The sequence below is a fragment of the Rattus norvegicus genome, chromosome 17 (assembly GCF_021556685.1).
Source record: "Rattus norvegicus strain SHRSP/BbbUtx chromosome 17, alternate assembly SHRSP_T2T, whole genome shotgun sequence".
NCBI lineage: Eukaryota > Metazoa > Chordata > Mammalia > Rodentia > Muridae > Rattus > Rattus norvegicus.
The window spans coordinates 29,736,630-29,761,262 of record NC_141550.1 but is presented as its reverse complement, the minus strand read 5'-3'; the positions used below and the strand labels follow the sequence as shown (position 1 = coordinate 29,761,262).

At 43.3% G+C, this 24,633-nt stretch overlaps 1 protein-coding gene and 1 long non-coding RNA gene across 7 annotated transcripts in view; one reads left to right on the top strand and one right to left on the bottom strand.

Annotated features, from left to right (window-relative positions):
* The window catches only part of LOC148000097 (uncharacterized), a 110,607-nt gene that overhangs the window by 38,209 nt on the left and 47,765 nt on the right, over positions 1-24,633 (top strand). The gene's annotated exons all lie outside the window — the stretch shown is intronic.
* Positions 1-24,633, bottom strand: part of Eci2 (enoyl-CoA delta isomerase 2) — a 35,797-nt gene that overhangs the window by 9,296 nt on the left and 1,868 nt on the right. Inside the window, 6 exon segments of one of the 6 annotated variants that reach the window (NM_001006966.1) lie at positions 574-673; positions 1,442-1,511; positions 3,370-3,558; positions 3,911-4,009; positions 6,167-6,329; positions 7,009-7,087. In NM_001006966.1, coding sequence (NP_001006967.1) covers positions 574-673; positions 1,442-1,511; positions 3,370-3,558; positions 3,911-4,009; positions 6,167-6,329; positions 7,009-7,052 — 665 coding nt within the window. In that variant the 5' untranslated portion in view covers positions 7,053-7,087. 6 annotated transcript variants of the gene reach the window in all.

Below are 24,633 nucleotides of genomic sequence, written 5' to 3'. Positions count from 1 at the left end.
AAAGTGTATGTTGTCTAGACTTATGTCAGCTTGACAGAAGCTAGTCATTTGGGAAGAAAGACTGTCAGATGAGAAAACACTTCCATAATATTGAGCTATAGGCAAGTCTGCAAAGTGTTTTCTTAATTAGTGATTGATGTGGGAGGTCCAGCCCATTGTGGGTGGTACCAGCCCTGGGCTGGTGGTCCCAGATGCTATAAGGAAGAAAGCTAAGCAAGCCAAGAGGGAGCAAGCTGATAAGCAAGCAGCATTCCTCCATTGTCTCTGGATTGGTTCCAGGTTCCTGAGCTTGTTTCCTCTGATGATGAACTGTGATACGGAAATGTAAGAGGAATAGACTGTTCCCTACCCTAAGTGGTTTTTGTTTTTGTTTTCTTTTCCTTTTTCTCTCCCCACCCCCCACACTTTTTTTTTTTTTTGGTCTTAGGGAAAAACAATGAAGATTTCTGACATCAATCTCAGACTCCACATGTGCATACATCTACACACATGCATGCATACACACCACAGACAGACACACAAAAGTAGGGGGAAAGGATTAACTCTGTAGGATCAAACAAGTGTCAGTCTTACCTCAGTACTACAGCACCTTTGTTAGCCGCCTCCTCCATCCCCCCAGAGGCGCTAGTGAAGTTAGTCAGGTCATTCCCACTGCTGTAGTAGTCACCAGCTCCTGGGAATAGTACAGTCAACATTTTACTAAACACACACCCTCAGTGGAAGGCACGATTCCCTCATGTAGCTACTCATCCTGCAGCTGTTGTGTATCTGCTGTGTGCAGGGCTCTGGGCCACCCACTAGAAGCACACTGGTGAATCTCATTAACACACCAGGGACTAGCAAGATGTGGGTGTTAAAGAACATAAGTAACTGGACATGGTGTGACTACATACAGCATGGCAGATGATTCCTTGTCATGGGACTGGTCTATTGGGGTGTTTAGGGCAGCTCAGAATATTCCAGACGTTCTTCCTAGCCTGTCATCCCAGCTGCCCCAAGGAAGTTACTTTCTGACTTTGTGGACAGAGCTGACTTCTGTCAATACTATAGGACTTATGCAACTGATGTGAACAATGTGCACTCTGTATTTCACTGACCTCGATAGCCATGCTTTAAAGGCCATGGGTCAAGCATCTGTTTCTTTTCATGCTGAGCAGATGCACAGGTAGTAAGAAGTCCATCTGTTTTAGACAGATAAGTTGTTTGCTGCTGTTGTTCTTGTGAATCGCACCGTGAGCTTTCCTTTCTCAGGTTTGGGCTTATGTTTTATCAGACAGAGTAATTATAGAAGATTGGTTACACTATGTCCATGGTAACATGGTATATTTATGGGTCAAACCACTGAAGTGCTGGAAAAGGCCTTCGAGCAATAGCATTCATGTCTCCACCTAGTACGAGATGCCCTAAAATAGAAATTGAGTAAGTGTGGGGGTGGTCTTACCTGTGAAAACGGTGATGACTGTGTCATCCGTGCTGGCATTCTTAAGCGCGAGTATAATATCCTGATACATCTACGTGAATGCAGAGATAGGAAGAAGAACAAGAAAAATGAGATCATCACCTAGCGTGCTAAGCCACTCATCAGTCTGCAATCCTTCCTCAACACAGTGCCAAACAGAGGAACTGGCCTTCTACTTCAAACAGCCACCTCTCCGCATCCCTGTAAATGGCACCTAATGGAATACCAGGCTATTTGCCTCATGTCTGTTTGTGTGCACTCTGTTGTACCCGGTGCTTCTGGAGATCAGAAGTGGGTGGCAGATCCCCTAAAACTGAAGGTTCAGAAGATTGTAAACCACGCTGCGGGTGCCGGGACACAAAGTCAAGTCCTCTGTAAGAGCAGCGAGTGCTCTTAAGGACAGACCCATCTCTGAAGACCTAGGAATTCTATTTTAATGGCCAAAACAGAGGCTGCCTGGGAAGATTTTCATTCCCCTGACAACTCCTGGGCGCACATGATGCACAGGTGCTGTGGCAGAAGTGCCAAATAACCACTTTGTCCAAAACTGAACAGAAGAGACCCAGTCCTTTCCCTCTGTGGCTGAACAGTTAATGTGTTCCAACAGGGATGGGTAAGGCAAGGGCATGGCCAGCACACGGCTTGCTAGAACTCTTGAGGTTGCCTCCAGCAAGTGAGAGGGAAGGTGGCTGGGAAAACTGTCCCTGGAACAGCATCTCAGCTGTGGCTTCAAGAAAGGGTAAGTGCCCTGTGCAGTCTGGGAAGTGACAACTAATGCCAGAGGCAGGACTCCTGAGACACTGTGCTGGGCACAAGGGCATTGTCCACTGAATGTTCTGAAAATCCTGCCGTAGTTTTAGTATGTTTTCAATATTGGAATAGGTTTTACTTTAGTAAAATTCAATGTGGGGAAGAGTGATGAGGAGGGTGGATATTTATAAAGATACTGGAAAAGTAAAAGTATGTAAAATGGTGACTGTTTCCCTCAAGGCAGGGGATGGGAAAGAATTCCTGAGAATCACTGTAAAGGAGACTACAGCAGCCAAGACACAAACTGGCTAGAACCAGGGCCAGGAAAGAGATGGATCAATTTAGATTCTCCTGCTTACCAGCTGTAAGAACTTACCAAGTTACTTCTTAACCTGCTGAACTATTTTGCTAACTAATGGTGTTAGGGTTCTCTGTTCAGGATGTCCTGACTCTTGTTGCTACAGCTTGTAGCTGTAAGAACCCTCCTTACCCAGAAGTGACTCTGGGGAAGTACACAATGTTCTCAGAATTAAACGCTGAATCAATTAGAAGGCACAGGAGCAAATTTACAAGGTTCTCAAAGTTTCGATTTAGCATGTTGTCCTACACTGCAGATGGCAGCCTTGACCCATGTTCAGCTCCCAGCATATGTTAAACTCCCTGAAATATCAAGAACGAGGGGCTTAAGTAATTAACTTATTATCATCGTTCAAGGGGAAATTTAAAATCGCCTTCAAAGCCGCTCATTCGAACAGGGCAATTACTGCTCTTCTGACAACAGAATGTCTGTCTACTTCCCTCCCCTTATATGAAATAAGGATCCACCAGCATGGGAAAGACTTGGGATTTATGCTCCCCTTAAGCGGCCTCAGTGCATCCCCTAGTAATGCCCTTTTCCTGAGACTGATTTAACCGACTCCTGCTTCCATTCACAGCAAAGCTTCATTGACTACTGTATATGTAGAGCCTGCCAGAAATATACACATCCTAAACAAGGCCCAGCTCTGATGAGTGAAGCATGAAGCCAATCATGCTAATCTGCTGCAAACAAACCAAACAAACACAAACAACAACAACAACAACAACAAAACAACAATGCCTAAAGTTTAAATGAGAGAAATAGAAGCAAAAGGTGTCTAGTCCCTGGGCAGGAGCATCACCTGGAAGGTTATGGCGTTCTTTTTGGAGGGCCGATTGAACGTGATCTTTGTGATGCCACCTTCAGACGTTACCAGGATGCCCTTGGACTCCTGGGCTTTCCCATCAGCTCCACCCTTTCCCTGGCTCGAGGCTTCAGATGAGGAACTCAAACTGGATACGAGGTCCACATAGTTCTGCCTGGCAGTTTCCTGAGGAGTAGGTGACAAAGACCTTCAGTCTTCAAAACAAGCAATTTGAGAAGTGTACTATGCTAATAGAAACAGCTATGCAGCCAAGAGGAGGGGCTTTGATTTGACAGAGGAACATAACGACTTCGGTAGCAGTGGGAGAAGTGACCCATATGTGTACTTCTAGCCACTGGGAGGCTCAGGCAGGAGGATTGAGTTCAAGGCCAAATTTAGGGTACAACAGTGAAGGGGAAAAAAAAATAAAAAAAATTTGTAACGCTCATTGATAACAGATTTGCTGGAAAAAATAAAAAGCCTTTGGTGACTTCAAGTTAATAATAATAGTCTAGTTTATCCCAGGAAACAAACTTACCTTTGGTAGGCTGCCCAGAGCATTCCATGCATCCCACTTGGCTTTATTGACAAAGTCAAACACACCTGGTTTAGGCATAGTGCAGGGTCCTTCTGTGGCCTGTGGAGAGCACAGCCGGGATTAATATTCAGAGAAAGTTTTCGAGAAAGTGGTTCTAAAACCCTAAGAGTTTGTCAGTTTTCACAGGGAGTGAAAATACGGAGTCAGTCATCAAAAGTTACAGAACATTTGGAAGTCTGCACTGTGTTCCAAAGCCCCATTGGTAGGTGTGGTAAGCACCTGCTAACTGCTCAAGGGGGCATGCTTCAGGTAGTGATGCAGCCTTACAGTTCCTAGTCCTCAGGAAGTTCATCTGAGGGTCATGTCAGGAAATAAAAAGAAAACTTTTAATTCTTTTAGTGGGTAGGTAGAGTAGGTATCCTGAGTTGAATAAAATACCCCACTTGGCTACTTTTCTGAAGGGATTTTAAACAATGTAAAATTTCTCAGTTGTAATAGAGTTAGTTACCAGGGGACAGAGGAGGCTTTGAAGCTCACGGGTGGAGGCTCTGACCTCACACAGATAAAGTCACCATATGGAGACAGCCATCTGGGACGTTATAGGAAACCACATTCACAGAGGGCTGCTCTTCTCTCTGCCATGGGGAGTCTAAGGACCTGCCAGAGGCTTCACATCGTGGCTTCCATTTGTTTCTTGTCCTTGCCTTTCTCCACCCGAACTGTTGACTGCTGCTGCTCCTGACAAACTGTTTCTAAGATCACCTCAGTTCAAATCCACTAGAAAGACTGGAGGGACCCTGCAAGCTGTGGTTTTCACAGCCATAGTTCCTCCCAGGGAAAGGAAAGAGACTTAAATAAGCCCAAGGCAAAAGCTCACAGGATAGAGTTCAGAGGAGAAGCCAGTGTGGCATTACTATTGGCCTCTCTCCAGGAGTCAGGGACATATGACAATAGGTGGAGTACTGCCAAAGAAGAAACGCTCTGCAACTTCTGTGTCTAGTCTCTGCCAGAGCCCTAACCCACAGGTGAACCTGCTTATCCCAAGATCACACTGTACCCTAAATCCTCTGCTAGACTCTCCAGGCGTGAAAGACAGTTCTCAGAGCTAGAGAATACCTCCTAGTATCTTAGGGCCAAGTCTTTTTGGACAAGTAAAATTCTTGAAGGTGCACATCCATTTTCTTAGGGTGTGCATTACTGTGATAAATCACCATGACCAGAAGCAACTTTGGGAGGACAGGGTTTATGTTAGCTCACAGCACTCGGGCCACATTCCATCAGTCATAAAAGTCAGGGCAGACAATGAAGACAGGAACCTGGAGACAGGAACTGAAGCAGAAGCTGGTGGTGGCAGAGGGTGGGCTTCCTGGATTGCTCAGCCTGTTCTCTCATACATTCTGCACCAATCATTAATCAAGACAATGTTCAACAGACCTGCAGACACGTCAGTCTCATGGAGGCACTCTCTTAATCCATGAGCCCCTCCTCTTCCCAGATGAGTCTAGCTTATGCCAAGTTAACGAAACAAAGCAAAACAACCAGGACACCCACGATAAAGAGACACACGCATCACCAGGCAGAAATGATAAAAGCAATAAATGATAACAAAGAAGTCCAGGCTGGCAGACATCTGAGTGAAGTCTTTGCCATTATAACCTTTAGTTCCTCAAAGGTTATAGAAATTTTCAGACCTCCACACACATATGAATTATGGTAGCCAATTAATCAGTTGGGCAGTTATTAAATTTTACCTTATATCTTCACTGATTATATTTTTTAATTTAATTAATTTCAAACATCCCAAAAAGCATACTATTTCATCCTTAAATACTTACTATTTCTCTGAAACACCAACATTTTATTATATAATCAATCATGGCACCATTTAACAATAACCAGGACACTGGTGCGTAATGGTAAAACTTGGTCCATATTCAAGTTTTCCCAACTGCCCCAGTGAATTACTCTCCTCGGGAAGGACTCAAGCAGGCTCCAAACATGTGGATGTAAATGTGATATTTTCCAAATCTCTTTATTCTGGAGAGAAGCAGAGGAGGCTACTCTGTGCTTTAATTGCACATCAAGGCCTAATATAAAAACAAAACAAAACAAAGCCTGCATACATATATGCCAAAGGGGAGTCAGCCATGCAACCCACACGTTAGAAACCATTCAAGCTGCGTATTAGAAACATGTCAACTACAGGAATCACTTGCTCAAAACGCGTTTAAGTTCCAACAGAGCTCAGGCTGTTACCTGCTTATACAGCGCATACAGTCTCAGCTTCACTTCATTTCCTGGGTCCTTCTTCAAGAGTTTCACCTGGTTCATTGCATTTTCGAAGTCCTGCTGAGTGGCTCTCATGGCTGGTCTGCCTAGGTGCAGTTTAGTCACTGGTAATCTGAGGACCTGCAGGAGACTTCAAACAGTGTTTTTTATTTCTTCCTGGCCCTCCATTTCTGCAGCAACAGGATTACTGATTGGTTCCAAGTCATACTGCTCAGAACGGCGTGCATCTGCACTGTTTTCCCTAAAGTAGGCAACCGACTCCCCACACACTGTAGTGCACACTTACTCAAATGGAGCATAAGTTTTGCCTTTTGAGAAAGTCTCTCAAGCCGCTGATTTTACTGCATGCATGCGGTTTCCAACCTTTGCTCCATAGTTCTTTGAATTGCTACATGTGGGTCACTCTCTCCAGCTACTTCTCTTAACAAAGTGAACTTACTGCTTGAAACCTCACACTGGTGATAACGGATTGCGAGCCAGCAGCGCTCAGAGCTAACTAGCAATATTGGACAAAGTGTCACCTTAGCCAAGGCACTGTGTGCCCTAGGAAGTTCCGGGATGGGCCTGGAGGCCTGGGTGCCCCAGGGACCGACGGAGGCGACCGGAGCGCGTCCATCCTTACCCTTTGGGACTCAGCAGAAGAAGAACCTTCGAGGTCACTCTTTAGAGCTCTCTCGCTGGGAAATCTCCAAAGGAATATCCTGCTGTCCCTCAGCCAGGCCAGACAGACGACAAAGCGGGCGGCTCCGTGGGCGGGCGACAAACCTCGCTGGCGACTTTGGGAGGGACAGTCGAGGCTGCAAGCTTACCTCGGACACCAGCACCGCGCCCGACTCCAGGTCACTGCCGCCATAGCTGGATGCTGAGGTCAAACTGAGCTCGGAGGCTTAGGCCCAGCTGAAACTGTGAGGGGGCGGAGCCAGAGGTGCGCTCCGGGCGTGGGCGGAGCCCGGGGCTGAGGGCGGAGCCAGGATGTGAGCTCCGGCCGTGAGCCGACCCTGGGACAAATAGGCGGGCGGAGCAGAACTTGGAAGAGAGCCTGGGGCAGGGGTGTGACTGGCAGCTCCTTCAGAGTTGAGAATGGGCGGGTTTCGAGGAGGAGCCTAGTATGCCTGGTCCAGGTCCAACTGTGTACATAGGTGACTGGAGCAAGATCTGGCGCAGGAGGGTCAGGGTACGGAGGCGGATCACTGTGCTCTGGGAATTTTAATCGGAGAGTCTAAACATACTCATTTAGAAACCCGACCATTTCCAGAATGATCAGTTAGGAGCACGTTCCTGAGTACGCTCAGTTTAAGGTCATGGAACATATGTTTAAAAGATTAAATGGACAAGACTGTTCCTGGATATGCTTATCTTGCACAATAAAGTTTAAGCTGAACATGAAATTGTATAAGCAGCATTAATGTAGGCGTTTGCCCTGAAAGTGATTCTCTTGCTTAGCAGAGGCCACAGCCTATAAACAGTGTCTGGCTGAAGACTGGGCTGGGGAAAGGAAAGGGAACCATTCTGAGTAGGGTGTTTGAGCTTGAGGATCACTGTGCCCACGTTAAGGAGTTTGGATTCTGTGCTAAGAGTACTAGAGAGCCCTGAAAGAGCTAATTGGTGAGGCTAAAGAGTTGACTAGGCTGTTTGAGCACACTTGAGGCTCTTGGGGTTTGGTTTCTCTTAATCTGCAGGGTGGGCCATAACCATTCATAATTCCAGTTCCAGGGGAACAGATCCATCTTATGACCTAAGCAGTCATCCGACACAGAGATGATGTGCATAATACAGGTATGCAAAACCAATTACATAAAGAAAGTTAAATAACTAGACAAAGTAAAATTTAAAAAGTTAGAAAAATTACATTTTTAAAACGGACCAATGGGCATACTTTTGAACTACTTTACAGCGCAGTCAAAGACACCCAGCACATCCCTTGAGAGTTTCCTTTCTGTACTAGAGTAAGAATGGCAGAATCCTCCTCAAGACCTCCCCAGAGTTCTAATCTCCACTCTGTTGGAGGACCGGGTCTCCCGGTTCTTATGAAGACCTTGGAGAAGGAGGTGTGTGGGTCAGTTATGTCCTACCTTAGAGGCTCGTTTGCAGGTGACCAGTGCTGTCTAAGGAAGGATTTGATACAGACTCCCAGGCCTGGTGGTCAACAGAGACCAGAAAAATGTCCATGGAACTGAATCTCGGGGTTCCACTTCACAGTGTGTGCTCAGTATTTTGGGAGATGTTTCTTGAGATGGTGGCATGGAACCTACGATTGATGGAGCTGTCAGCCCGAGTGCTTGTTTCTGTTTATAATAAATACTAAAACCATCAGCTCACGCTATCATTATGGCATATAAAATTCTATCAATAAAGTGTCAAGAATAATTTTAATAATATGTAATTAATAGTGAAGGCTAGATATCTTAAAGAAGTCTGAATCCCCCCTGTCTCACTGCTGGCTCCCCTATATGGATCTGTTGCCCTTTAACAGTTGTTTTTTGAATTTACAAGCCCTCGCCACCTGTTTCTCTTCATCTAGTCTTTCTTCAGGCCTCATTGCTTCTATATTGCTCTTACTCGACTAGTACTGACTGGGTTTGTTCTAATTCCTACCTCTGCAGTCCATTTTCTTCCATTTCTCCGAAAGATCGCTCTACATTGTAAACCTCACTGTTGTGGTTTGAACCGTGCCTCAGAGTTCATGTTTGGAAAACGTCATCTCCCAGCTCCTGTGTTGATGGCATTTGGAAGGAAGGCCTTTGAGCATCGGTTGAGACTGGACATTAACATGCAATGTGAAGAACCCAGCCAGGCGCCAGGACTTTGTCGCTTAGACTTCTCCAGAGTGCTGAACTGGCCTCTGTTGTCTGTAATTTAGCCAGCTGGTGGCTTTTGGTTGTAGAAACATAACATGGACTAGGAGACTGACATGACTCAAAATATTTTCTTGATCTTTCTTCAGTCACTGGAATTCGGTGTGTGTCCCTTCGCCTTATAAGTGAACCCAAACCTCTTAATGTAACACACAAGTCCTTTGAGATTTGGCTCATAATGTCAATCTTCTATTATTCTCGCTGTTTCCTTTTCATTCATTCACTCATTCATTTATTCATTATGTTAGGAGTTTGTTTTATTGTTGTTTGTTTGCTTGTTTTTGTTTGTTTGTTTTGAGATGGCCTAACTATGCATCCCAGGCAGGTTTCAAATATATAGTGATAATCCTCTTGCTCTCTCTCTTGAGTTCTAGGATTATAGATTTACACCATGATGCCGAGCTCTTTTTTTTTCTTGATTTTAAAAACACCTGTTTTTAAAATTTTAAGTCTCATGATAAAGGCATCATTGGAACTTGTGATGATCCCCCTTTCTCAGCCTTTTAAGTGCTTGGATATCAGCGGACACCTCAGCCTACACTTTGTATTTACACATGGGATGCCCAGCCTCTCTGGTTTCTGCAGCCAGAAACTGGTTTCTCAGTCCAGACACTGTTTTATGTGAGAAATCTCTGACTTCCTCACTGATATCATTAGATAGAAGATGCTGAACGTCATAACAAACTTTATTGGCATAAGTCGTCAGCTGATACAAGACCCTCTGTCCCAGGTACTGCTCCTGTCTTCTTCGTTTCTCAGCCCTACGCCTGCCATTTGTTACTTTTCTGTTTGGGACCTCTTATTCCTGAAGGTTTCGGCCAGTTCGTTGAGTATAAGTGAACCGTTGAAAGTCTCTGTCCAGCCCGCGTGTTTCCACTTGTGATGACGACTTTGGGGTCAGTTACCGCCTTTTCTGTAAGCTGTCAGAGGGTGTAAACTCTGGCTCTATGCTTCCGGGTATCTCTTTTATACTGAGCCACAGCTCAAGCAAAGGAATTCAACTCTTGCCAGGTTCCTATAATGAAAGCACCAGGGAAAGTGCTACCAAGGAAACTGTGATATTCACCTGTATAATTGCAGGGGAAGGACCTACTATGATTCCATTAGTCACAAAGGACTCTTTGCACACTTCGTTCTTCCTCATGTTTCCTGCTTCACTCTCATCGCACTGCTTGGATGAATTAAACCTATAGCTGGAACAGAACTGGCCAAACTAATGCTTCTGTCTTTCCAGTCCTTTATTTTTTCCCTAATTTGTTAGTGATTTTTTTTCTTTCTGAGTCTTAAAAATAACTTTTACTTGCCTGTTGTAATTGTCCTGCTGAATCAACTCACTCTTTCTAGTTCTTCTGAACTTAGACTGTCTGGTTCAACACAGCTGTTCTGATTCAAAACTCCTCTTCAAGCTGAATGATTCAAGGTGGCTTCTCTCAGCTTCTCACTGAATAGTCCTGCCTGACCTCATGCCCACTTTGGCAATATGTTCTAATCTTTTGGCTCCTTCTCGTTCTCTGGAACATTCTGTTTTCACCTATGTCTAGCTTGACCCCTCTCTGCAACCTGTCTCTGTAAAACTGTCCAGGTAAAATTGCAAAACACACACACACACACACACACACACACACACACACACACACGAACATGCACACACACGCACATATGCGCACACACCCCCTTATCTCTCTCTCTCTCTCTCTCTCTCTCTCTCTCTCTCTCTCTCTCTCTCTCTGCCCTGGTCTCTTAGGTCACCTCTCTTTCCTGTCTATTCTCATGAGAGTTGGGCGTTTATCCTATCTCTGACTTATTCTGTCACATCTTTTTGCCACAAAAGGTTTGCCACTTTGTCTGCCCTTCAATTAGATGTCACTTCAAACATAGGTGCTTCTTTCTATAAAATAGCCTTACTTTCATTGTTTAGGATAAAAGATGTATACTAAGGTCTTCCAGTCAGAGGGATTAAAGGTATGTCATTCCAGCAGATTCACACAGACCCAGAAAGTCTTTGGACGTGATCTCTTGCCAAAGCAGCCATGTTGCCAGATTAAAATTCCTCTACAGAGTCTCATATGTTTCAAGCTTATTTCAGATTCTCCTTAGCTGAGGATGAACTTGAACTTCTGATCCTTCTGCCTCCACTTCCCAAAAGCTGGAATTATTTGCAGGATTGAGGACTGAATCCAGACAAGAGCTAAACCAACCGAACCGCAGCCCCAGACGCCATCACAACTTTTTTGTTTTGTTGTGTTTCTAGGCCGACTCGTGCTTTATAGCCTGGGCTGGCCTCAAGGCCTGTCTGTACCTCAGTCTCACCAGCGTTAGAGTTACAGGTGTGCACCAGGGCCAACCTCCTCTTTTTCTTGTCCCCTCTATTTCCTTTTGCCTCTTCTTCCTCCTCCCTGCTTTGTGTCAGGCTAGGATCTTGCCATGTAGCCAGGTAGGACTCTGAATCAGCATCGTTCCGTTTTCCTGGGATTACAGGTGTATACAGTATGCTTTTCTTTTGCTTTGTCTTTTAACAACCTTGTTCTATCTACCCTGTAGATATACAGGGTGTTCTAAAGCTTAAAGACATCACTCTATAATCACCTCCTCCCCTGCTTTTCTCATCTCAAATGGATTCAGCTACCAAAAAAAAAATGTGTCTTTAACAGTTTCCCAACTAATTGTTGATGAGGATGAAGAGAAAGCATAGACGAGTGTTATTGGGAATAAGACCCAGCTCCCTTGTGGAAGAAGGGCTTTTGCCCATGATGTTTGAGCTCTGAGGCAGAAAAAAACAAAACAAAACCCAAAAACCTGTTTTCCTCAGGACCTGTCACCAGCAGCAGGAAACTGAACCTGATACAGATGACTGGGTAACCTGATAACCATCCTCACAGATATAGGGGTGTTCATGTACTTGAGATACAGAGGGTCTCCTCCATGACTCAGGGGCCTTACTCAGGAGACAGAAGAGTCTCCCAGACTCATTTGCAGGATGAGTGAGAATGAAGCAGCCAGTGAGTTTACTGGTGAAGCAGAGAGGCAAGAGGCATTTGAATGGAGTCAAGCACCTGCATCAGGAGAGGAATGCCCTATGGGCCTCAGCAGTAGCTATGTGTGACCTAGGGGCATTGAGGATAACAAGCTGTAACTGAGTTTAGGTGTCAGGGAAGGTGTACAGCTGTAATCCCTGTCTCATCTACAGAACTTGAAGAGGAGACAGTTTGAAGGTGTTCCGTGTGTGCTTGATGCCAGGGCAGTGTGTGCTTGTGGAGGGAAAGTGTTCATCCTTACTAACACCTCGATCACAAGGAGGGTAGACTGAGGCCTCTGTCACCAGCCCTGTTAGACAGCTGTGTTCCGGATGCCCTCAAAAAGGCCTGCTCAGCTCCTTTTGCAGGTTATAGAGCTCATTACACAGAGGCTCCAGGGTGTGAACCAGCGAGATGGAAATTAGAAGCAGGAAAGTGACAAGTGACGGGGAGGCGTCCCTCTCTCATGTTTCTCTTTCCTAATGAGCTGTCTTGCCTTGGGCCACCAGGAATAAATTGATTTCCTTCGGATACTGTCTGTCTCCCTGGTTTTCAGGACAGCAGCCAGCAGCCCAGAACCTGGAATTCCTGTGGCACATTTACTAAGCATTCTTCACAGAACCAACTTGCTTTCTTTTTTGTTCTGGTTAGGCTGTATATCCTAGTCTCGCATCACAGCACACATACTGCATGGATATTAGCACAACTTATGCCCAGCTATTACCTGCAACTAATTTTCTGTAGCAAATGAATATCTACCAGGTATTGTTCTCTACAAAAAATTGCAAATGCTAGTCCTTACTCTGTAACAAGTAGATCCCCCTGTCCCCAGTTATCCCATTTTTCTGGCTTATACAACGTTTGATATTCACTCTGTTCAAATACATAAAGTAAATGAGAGTGACGGCTACAGTTTTGTGTCGATTTGATGAGAATGGCCTCCATATACTCCTATATTTGAATATTTGGACCCTAGTTGGTGAAACTGTTTGGGAAGGATTAAGACGTGTGGCCTCATTGGGGGAAGTAGGAGGAACTCCAGTGGTGGTAGGTTTGCTGTTTCAACAGATTGGTACCATTTCCCAAAGTGCACTCTGTCTCACGCTTGCTGTTTGAGTGGTGAGCTTAAGTTTCTGCTTGAATTTTGGCCTTGACTTCCCTTCATGACAGACCGTGATCAGGAAATGAAATCTGAGAGAATCCCTTCGGAGCCAGCATTGCCTTCGGTCATGATGCTCACCACAGTAAGAAAGAAGCCACCCAGAATTGTAATATAACCTTTTTTCAGCTATTCCAGACAGAATGCTCTCCATAATGCAGTTTTCTGTGCGCTCCTTATTGTTATATGTGAAGGGAACTGGCTGCTGTATGTTGATTTTGTATCTTGCAAATTTATTTATATTGTTTACAGGTCCGAACTGTTTCTGGTAGACAATCAAGGATCTTTTAATTATGCAACGTGTCCTCTGTAAATAGGGATAATTTGACTTCTTTCCAATTTTAATCCCTTGTATTTGAGTACTACATTGACTAAGAAAGGAGATAGTGGGCATCCTTGTCTTATTCTGGAAGTTATTGAAATCGATTTCAGTTTCCTCTGTTGGCTGTAGGTTTATTGCACATGGTGTTTACTACTTTGAAATATGTTCCATCCACTCCTCATTTATCCAGCACTTTGGCCATGAAAGCACGTTGAGCCTTATCAAATGCTTTTTCTGTATCTGTCCAGAAGACCATGTGATCTTTTCCTTAAATTTATTGGTCTACATATGTTGGAATTTCCTTACATCTCTAGGATGAAGTCTATATGATATAACCTTTATAACGTGTCCCTGACTTGGGTTTGCAAGTATTTAGCTAAGAACCTTTGTATCTGTTCTTGTCAGGGAAATTGCTCTATAATTTTCTTTATGTCTTCATCTGGTTTCCCTATGATAATTTTGGCTTCACCGGGTAATTTTGGCTTTTCCCCCTTCAATTTGGTTGACTACTCTGAGGAGAACTGGAACTAGATCTTCTTTTAGTTTTAGTAGAATTCAACTGGACCTGGACTTTTTCTTTGTGAAAAGACTTTTACTTACAGCCTCAATCTCATTGCTGGTGTCTTGACCAAGACAATTCTTATAAAAGCAAACATTTAATTGGAACTGGCTTACAGTTTCAGAGGTTCAGTCAATTATCATCATGGCAGGAAGTATGGCACTGTGCAAGCAGACTTGGTGCTGGAGGAGCCAAGAGTTCTACATCTTGAACTGAAGGCAGCCAGAAGGAGACTAAGTTCCACATTGGGCAGAACTTCGGCATGGGACCTCAAAGCCCACCCCTACAGTGATGCACTTCCTCCAACAAGGCCACACCCACTCCAACAAGGCCATATCTCTTAATAGTAGCACTTCTCATGGGCCAACCACATTCAAACCGCCACAGCTGGTAATGGTTCTATTGGAGTTATTTATAATTCTGGCTTTGATTTTGGTAAGTTGCATGCATTTAGAAATTCATGCATTTCTTCTTGGCATTCCAGGTTTTGGAATTTTGGAAAATAAGTATTCAGAGAATTTCCTAATGATGATATAGACATCATCATTTTACTGGACTTTTCCTTCTCCCCAACTCTAACACACACACACACATTCTCTCTCTCTCTCTCTCTCTCTCTCTCTCTCTCTCTCTCTCTCTCTCTCGTGTGTGTGTGTGTGTGTGTGTGTGTGTGTGTGTGTGTGTGTGTGTGTTTATTTTTGCAACAGCGTCTTTTCATTTCTAATTTTGTTAATCTGGGTCTTCTCTCTCTCTCTCTTTGTTAGTTTGTCTAAGGGATTGCCATTCTTAATTATTCTGTGAATTTCTTTCTGAGAACATTTCCTTGTAGTTGCATTTTTTCAAACAATTCTTTTACAGTGAATATATTGCTAACTGTGAAGGCCCGAGGAGGTCTTAGGGAGATATGCAGACCTCCTTCCAGAATATTTAGGCAATTGCCACCACTGGCTAAAGAATTCAGAGAGGAGGCAGTCTAAGGAATTTGGAGAGAGCTTTCATTACACAGCTAAAATACTCAAGGAACAAGTGTGGGTATTCTCACAGTGAATCAAATGTAGCAGCTCTGGCAACTCATTCATGAGCAAATGTTAACGGAATATTGATGAATTAAGTTAGACTGCAGGGACAGAGATTCTGAAATTAGGGAGAGTGCGTCCCATACTGCTGGACTAGGGTTTACTCCTCCTTTCTGTCCACATATAGGGTTTTCAGATGCACCAAGACATCAGCTGCATGATGGGAACAGACAACACTATTGACACATCATTGTAATAAAGCAAAACACAGGTAGCTGTCATGTCAGGGGCCATGTGAACCTCATTTCGTTCCAGTGAAGCATCATCATCCTGGGCTGGGACCTGCTGAAATCGCTCAGCCATCCTGTCCACTTTGGTTGTCTAGCCTACTTCAGGCACACCCACAGTGGGTTCTGTTCCTTTCCCTTCTTCTGGAGACTCCACACCACAGCTATAACACAAGGTACTTCTACTATGTGCAGAATTTGGAGTTCCTTTTTCCTTCCTTTCAGCACCTAAAGACTTTCTTTGCATAATTGGCATGGGTTTGGATGACCCCTCCATATCCTCCACTGTCTAATATTGGAGCTGTTCCTCCATGTACACATGCATCCATCATCTGCATCAAAAAGTGCAGTCTTTTCCACTTTTTTTTTTGCTTCTTCTGATTTTTCTGTTCAGCCAGAATCTGTACCGTTCAGATTGGCTGCTATTATACAATCCCCCTGCCTCTGCTTCCCAGGTGTTGAGGTTAAAGTTCCATATATTCTGCTTATGATTTTTGATTTGTCTTTGTTCTCCAGCTGTTTGGTTTTGATGTATGTAATCATTTTTATCTTGTTCGGGGCTTGTTGAGATTCCTGGGTATGTGAATTTATATCTCCCATCACGTTAGAGAAGTTTTTAGTCAGGAGCTCTTTAAATATCTTGTCTGTCTCAGCCCAATGTCCTCATCTTTTCTCTGTGCATGCAGTGATGATGAGATTCCTATCCCCAGTTCACGTAGCTGTTTTACATTTTAAAATGTCATTTTGATGTCTTTTTTTTAGTTTGACTAATTTGTACTGCCCTATTTCCAAGTTCATTGATACAATCTTTTTTCTTTTCTTTTTTCTCTTTCTTTCTTTCTTTCTTTCTTTCTTTCTTTCTTTCTTTCTTTCTTTCTCTCTTTCTCCTTTCTTCTTTCTTCTTTTTTTGGAGCTGAGGACCGAATCCAGGGCCTTGCACTTGCTAGACAAGCGCTCAACCACTGCACTGAGCTAAATTCCCAACCCCAATACAATCTTTTATTTTCTCAATTTGATTTAATGCCTGCATTGTGGCTTTTAAAATTTGAGATATTTTTCCTTTAAATTCCCTTTTGTCCTTTTGGCTTTTAAGTTTAACATGCCCACTTGCATGGTATGCAGGAAAATAACAATGGCTGCTTCTGCTTGCCTAATCTAGTTGGTTGATTTTGTGCCTCACAGTTTTGAGTCTCTTGTACTTAACTCCTCAAGTTTCCCTGCCTGCATCGGCACTCCCTTTCCTGCACTGCCTAAGGCTGTACATGGCAGTTCTGTTCTTCACCATGTCAGACCAGAGACATGACTTGGGTCTCCAGCTGAATTATGAATTCTCTTTCCCAACAGTGTCTCCCTCAGCTGTGATGAATTACCTGAATCATGTTAAAACAGTGAATTCACTGACGGAAAGTTCACGGGTCCCATCCAGTCAATGCCATGCTCTAAGCATCTTTAGAGTTTTATGGGGGAGAAAGTCAGCACTCACCTCACTTCCTTCAAGATCTGAAGCCCAATTATTACTGAAAAGAGTCTTCATAAATCTAATGACATGCTGTGCTGAGATGTCATAGGAGGCCAGATGGAATTAATGTATTAAAGCATCACTATCCATCACAGGCCAATAGGACAAATAACTCATTTACATGATTCATGTAAAATGACTTATCTGCTATTCATCTGCCACAGGCATCTGTTTCATGGAGGTGATGGCAACACTGGCGAGGTTGGCATATTGGCAACATTCATTCATTTGTTCATCAGTCATGTCTCAAGAAAGTTTTTATTGATTTTTCTTGGGTGCCAGGCATTAGCAAAGGACACTGGAGTAAAGTTGAGGCTTTGTGGTGGTGTGCTGTGCAGCTCTGGGGCGATGAGTTGGCTGTGGACTTCAGGCTTCTGCTCCTCTTGCTATACAGAGTAGGGAGAAGATTTCCACTACTATCAGTTCCGGGAAGCCACACAATGATGATGCGGTATTGTGGGTCCCCATGTTTGTTATGCAACATTAGCAAGAGTTCAATGATGCTGAAGTCTGGCAAGTTATGTTCAGCATTATCAACGAGCCACAGTTGTTTACAAGTGTTGTCTACAGAGTGCATTGTTTTCGTTATTTTACTGACATGTAGATTTCACAAGGTCTTAGAGTTAGTGACTCTGTCATCTGGGAGCTCAAACTTATGACCATAGCACATTTCTGTATTAATTATCCTTACGAATAAACAGAATTTTAATGAACATGAGGTGTTTCTGGGAGGCAATCTTTTTATAAGATAGAAAACGTAAATGTTTTATCAAAATTCGAATCACCTATTTTAATGCTGACAAAGCTAATCTATGTAAAATTGAATTTGGGTAAATGAATGGAATATTGTATTTGGCCTCTTTAGGGAACAGAACAGAGAGACTGTATCTTGCAAATGGTATTCATCAGATTGACAGATATTGGGCAATTAAAGATGGCTGCATGTGCACCGAGAGGCCAAGAGTCCACTAGCTCCATCAATGAGTAATGAATGCCTCCTAAGTCCCACCTAGTGATAAAGGCCAGGAGGAATACTGTAGAGCCCCTGGTTTTCAGTCCTCAGTGGATCCCAAGAGGCTGGATTCTATGGAGGAAGAGAAGGGCAGCAGCAACAGAGTAGATACACTCTACTCACCACCAGGGGGAGAAAGAGAGCAGGTAAAGAAACAATAGGCTTACCTAGGACCTTCCATACCTGCCCCTTCTCCTGCCCCCCACCAAGGGAAGGTGCTTTCTACTCTGGAGGTGAGACTTCCAGTCAGTGGAATAATCCTCTCTGAAAATACCTTTAGGGATCTGCCAAATGGTTTGTCTTTTTCTTAATTCTTGATTCAATCAAGTTGACAATCCAGAATTAACAGGGATGTTAATGCTAAATTTAAGATACTGAGAAAATGTAGGAATAGAAAAGCACGCCCCCACCCCCAACGTTGGAGTCTAAGATCATCTGATATTCCTAGTGGAGAAATTTTAAGGAAAGCATAGCATTTATGCACATGAATATTGAAGCTTTGCGTGTGTGTGACACAAAGTTTACTTACCCTTTTGAACTTTTGTTTTGTTTTGTTTGTTTTTCGAGACAGGGGTTGTCTATGTGATAGTCCCGTTGTCTTGGACTTGCTTTGCAGACCAGGCTGAACTCCAACTCAAAGAAATCTGCCTCCCAAGTGCTAGGGGCCCGGCACCCCTTATGAACATTTTTAAGTGTACAGTTCAGTAGTGTTAGGAGCATTCACACTCCTGCGTACTCCATCTCCAGAACCCTTTTCACCCTTCAAAGCAAAAGCTTTGTCCCTATGCCACCATCATTACGTGTCTGTGTCTAGGAACCTGACTATTCTGGTTGTTGCTTTAAGGGTCACTCGCCCAGATATTGATTTTGTTCTTTTCTAACCAACATTCCTCACTTATCTGTTGAGTCTTTCCTTAGAAGATGAGCTATGTGTTTAGTAAGTGGGGAGAACCATTTTTTTCTGCTAGTTTTCCGGAATGTGCTTCTCTTGATTTCTAAGTTGAATGAGTTGGCGTTTAATTTCCTTCCTATAGAATGTAATAGCCATTCGTTGAGTCAACCAGAAAGTTATGGCAGCAATAGCAACAGACCCCAGTTATAAGAATAAAGACCCTCTGACTTGGTGGCCATGCCACCTTCACTGCTTGAACACACTTAACTAGGAGACACTGTATTCTTTGGCAATTAATATTCAGTATAGCTATAAAACCTTAAGACAACTATGAAATTTTCATTTTTTAATGAAATGGATAAAAATGTGGCCTGAAGTTTTGTCTATTAAGGCAAGGAAAGTTGCCAGGTTTCACACACATCTTTAATATCAGCACCTTGAGAGTTGGAGAGAGAAGGATAGAGTTCAAGGCCAGCCTCAGCTATATAGCAAAGTTGAAGCCAGCCTGGGCTACATAAAACTCTATCTTAAAAAAGTCAAAATCAGACAGCCCCATTGGGTTGAGCCTCTGTAAGGGTTATGCCTCAGGGCGGGTAAAGTGTGTTGAATGAGTGTCCACATCTTGTGTCAGGAAGCAAAGAAAGGTGGGGTGGGGATGGGAGGAATGAGAGGGGGGGAAGAAAAGAGAGGAAGAGGAACTTCATCTCATAGTCCCCGTAAGGACACGCCCATAATGACCCAAGGACCTCTAATAGGCCCAACTCTTGGAAGACTACCATCCCTCCCTGTGCTGCTCTGATGACAAACAAGACTTACCTACATTGACCTCAGTGCCATGATTGTGTCATTTCCACTGGAATGTCCAAAAGTCCTATTTGATTTTTGTCCATTGCTTCTTTATCCATCGAACATTCCATTGGGCAGCACAGCACCGTCATGACTTTACCATCCATGCTTCTGGTCACCAGATAGATTGGAGAAACTCAAAAGAACATTTACCATTGCTCCTTTTTCTCTGAACTTCAGGCTTTTCTCCAGGTCATTAGCCTCTGGCCTTAAGGACCTGAGTAGCTTTTTCTCTGAAGTAGATCCACTGATCATGAATTCTTATTTTTCCTTCATGGAAGTGTGACTTTGTTTTGCAGAATTTTGAGCTCAGAACTTTAGAACTTTAAAATTTGGTTCCATTTACTCATGGTCCTGATGCTTTCTGATGAGAACTCTGGAGTCACTTAACTTTGAAATTCTGTATTAGACCCATACTAGCTGCTTTCGAGACAGAAGGAGGGGAGGAATCTCCACAGCCTGGGATCTGCTTATCTTCCCCACTGACTAAGAGTCCAGGAAACTCAACACAACTGGGTAAGCTAAGGCTTCTCAGAAACACATGCTTTCCTAATGATGCCTCAGACAAGGATGGTAAAAAATAACAAATGAAATACATTTACTAGGGTCAAAATGACTGTGGCCAGAGTTTTATCACCTCAGCTCTCTTCTCTGGTCCCTGAATCTATATAATGTCCTCCACACAACCATCTTAATTTCATTTACAAAAGGAAATTCTTACAGTAAAGAATAAGTAAACCAGCTCACATAGTTTTAATTGAGCTTTAGAACTTCACCTAAATGTAAAGTGTGCTTTGATTCTGAAGTTTTCTGGTGACTCGGGAACACACAGGATCATGTGCAGCCCTGGGAAAGGCACAGAAGCAGGACTCCTTCGAGGAGCCCACTGTCCTGCTTTGGGATTGTGTACTGTCCCTTCCCTATGTAACTTCCTGTCTATATTTAATCCATTAACTTTGACTCACTCTGGCTCATCTTGAACCTCTTTTCTATGGCACAGCCAAGGATCTGGGTACCTTGAAAGGAAGTCCCAAAGCAGCTAGGGAAGTCTGAAGTGACAGGTGGCTATGTCTTCTTAATATCTTTCCCTCATGTCTCCCTAGTACTTTTGATTGGTGGGAAGTCCCTTTTCTGGTTGTCCAGTCAGTAGCCGGGTACCCCCATACCTGAATTGAATTACTGCAATGGGAAAAGAGAGATCATAAAAGAGGAAAAGCGGACTGCCCCTTTCTCTGGCTACAGCTCAGCATGGTCCCCACCGTTTGACAGAGACCACTGCTTGCCCTTTGCCCATCCCGCTGTCTCTCAGTCTTTTTATCCAGTTCATCTAATTCTGAGCGTCTGCAGATTGGCTCCCATTGCAACACAGCTCTGTGTGCTCCCCGACACCCTTCCTATGAGCCCCCCAGTACCTTATGTCTTATCTTTTTTACACTCTGAGACTTCTGAAATTCTTAATCATTCTCAGCCTATACAGATGCACAGTACTGTGTGATGTGTAATCTGAGGGTTAATATAAGTTGCCTTAGACACTGTGACCAAGCAGTGCTTTTAAAAGAAAGCATTTAACTGGGGGCTTGCTTACAGTTTTAGAGGTTTAGTCCATTAACTTTATGGCTTGAAGTGTGGGAGCAGGCAGGCAGGTGCTAAGGAAGGAGCAGGGAGCTATATCCTGTTCCACAGGCAGAGAGGGAGAGAGGGAGAGGGGGAGGGGGGAGGGAGAGGGAGAGGAGGAGGGCGGCGAGGAAGAGAGGGGAGAGGGGAAGAGGGGGAGAGGGGGAAGGAGAGGGAAAGGGAGAGGGGACATAGACACAGACACAGAGAGAGACAGAGACAGAGACACAGAGAGAGACAGAGACAGAGACAGAGACAGAGAGAGACTGGGGTTGGTGTGGACATTTAAAACCTCAAAATCCACCCATGTGACACACTCTTTTCAACAAGGTCATAACTCCTAATCCTTTTAATGAACTCAAACAGTTCCACTCTCTAGTGACTAAACCTTTACATATATACAAGCCTATGGTGGAAATTTTTATTCAAACCTCCCCATTATACTTAATAATAATAATAATAATAATAATAATAATAATAATAATAAGTTTGCCAGAGGCCATCAATCAAGAGAAAGTGGGACAATTAAGCAAAGGGCAGTCTACAACACCCAGATACAGCTTGTAAATTTACTGTTATTAAAAAATATGACACTGGGAAAACATAAATGAGAGTATTTCTGGCATGACTGAGTCCTGACAAGGTGTCAGAAAAGCCACACCTTTCACTGCTGTATGTCATGCAGTCATCTGTCAGTGCCTGGGAATACTAAAGGATGAGGTTGACTGACATAGTACGAAACCCCACGTGGTTGTTACTATTGGGAGAAGTAATTCCACTGGGCCATTGTCAACATGTGCTTGGGAAACACCCAGCCATCCTATTTTACCATTAGCTATGTAGGCAACAGCCTCTGTTGCCTCATATGGGCTAGTTGCTCCTGGGACAAAGGTCACAGCCATAATGACAGATGCTTCAGGGATCTGACCAAATGTTTTGTTACTGAGAACAAAACTAAAGAGTTCATTGGAAGGGAAATGGGCCTTGAAGGTCAGAGTGGGTAACATACTAACTCTGCAGGCTCCCTTCGCTGCAGCGCTAGCTGGGGTGAAAGTCCTCCTGCTGTACTCTCAGGGGGCCACAAAGATTCATGTAGTCCCTTGAGAAAGCATCATTTGAAAACCTTCAAAAATGGAAAAGACTGGTGTCTTCAGATGAAAGGTGGTAGAAGCTAGTGAGAATATGTATTTATAATAGTTACTACTCTGTCCTGAATGGAGGTGGTGATGCTTCTCCAGAAACTTGAAGTAGTAAAATTTATGCCATAAAGAATTTACTAATAGCTTTGCTTAGGAAATACTAACGCACACAAAGTAGAATTCAGCTAAAGTAGTGCCACCTTCAGTGTGGCTGGAAGTAGGGAGTGTACAAGCCAGGCTGCACGTAGACCTGTGACCCTGCCTCCAAGTTCTTTCTTGCTGGAAAATAAAGATGCCAATAGCTGGACAGACATAGGTAGGGTTTAGGTTTTCTGGGCTTGAGGTCAGAGGTGAACCACGGGGAAGAAGCTGAATGGAGGGGTGAGAAGCGGCCTTGGGTTAGGTGATTTCAAGCAGATATGGCTCTGAGGGCTGGCCAATTGGAGTTAAGAGCAGCCCAGATGAAACATTGTGAGTAATAACTCGTGGCTATTGATAGGAAAGCAGATTCTAATAGCACAGAGGGTAGACATCTGCCCAGCTCTTTTGCTGTTTAAGGCTTATTGTAAATATAGCTGTGTGTGTCTTTTATCTGGGAACTAAATGGTCAAAGGCAGGATAGAAACCCCAGATCAGGATTACAATACCTCATTACCACAAGTTACACATTTTCTAAAAACAATTACCACAAAACACAAAAACAGATTAAAATCATTACAGAAAATGAAATTACAACAGAATTATTGATTATGTATTTGTCTTTTGAAACTCATACCTAACCAAACATTTCCCATCTATCTTTCTCTCCATGAGTTCATCGTAACCCCAAAGCAATAATTCTTTTGTCGCTGATTAACGTTTAAATAAGCCAGTCTACAGAAGCAAATTTTTCCTATGCTTAGCTGACAATTTTTATTTACCAAGAAACAGATCTTATTTTTGAATCTTGTTCAGTTTAATTGGCTAATCGTCCATTCTCTATTCCTATAAGAGAATTATTTACTCTTTACTCATAACCCTGTCTTTTCATATTGCACAACAAACCTATGGCCACATCCCTAGGTCACAAGATTCAGGAACTCAGACCCAACCTAGAATGAATGTTTTCTTTGGCCATTAACTTGTCTCAAGCCTATTTTTTTTCTTCCAAGTACGATTATGTGCTTGTAATGCATGAAGGCTTATGTCCTCCTAACTTATGTGGCCCTTACTACAAGGAAGGGGGACATATTCTATTCTTAATTCTAACTTTATTATAACTTAAGCCATCTCCTTAAAACGTTTTATCAGTTTCCTTAATGTCCTAAAACTATTTAAATCAAAGCAGGAATTCTGTACAATAATTAATTCATATAAACAATATTAGTTTATAAAAGGTCATCTTCCTTTTGATTTGTAGGAAAATTGCCCAATACAGCAGGTTGTCTCCTAAGAAACTCATTTGTCCATCACAGCTCCTCCTGAATGGCATCTGCCATCCTCTGCTCTTATTAGAAACATAATTCTACAAGGTGAGCAAGGTGCCCTTGGGTAACAGCTATGGGGAAAAAAACTCAATTCTGGTAAGCTTAAGAAATATTCTAATTATAGCTGTCTTTTCTTTGTAAAGGACATGTTCAAACTGATAAAGTTACAATATCTTTACATCTGCTTAAATTGTGCAAGTATAATCTGGAGCAAGGGCCTAAAAGGGATTTAAGGGCGGCAGTGTATGTGGATATAATTAGTAAAATTTCTGCTTGAACCTGAATCTTCTGTGGGCACTAGCCACAGCTGGCCATATGCTTTTTCAGTAGAGTTTTTTCTGTATTAATTTCTAGGTGTGCAGAATGATTTCTCACTGGGAAGGCATATTATTTCTGTAACAGTGGCAGCCTAAGACACTGGAGTTATGGCAGAATGAACAAGTTCAAGAGAAGTCTTGAAAGGTCTTGAAGTGTCAATTTTCCTGGAAAGAGAATTTCTCAAAAGACTGATCACTGGCCACTCAGGTGAGCTGCAGAAAGCCAGGACTAGCTCAAGAAAGTGTAAAATGGCCTTCAGAAAACGTCCAGTCTTGAAAAAAAGTGGAGCTAAAGTAGACGTTCATATAACTATTGAGCTCCTACCAGGGATCCTAGAGAAGGTACATTGAGCAGCCAGACTGGATCTCAAGGAAGATTAGAAGGCAAACCTCGAGGTCGTAAGCTGTCAGTTAATG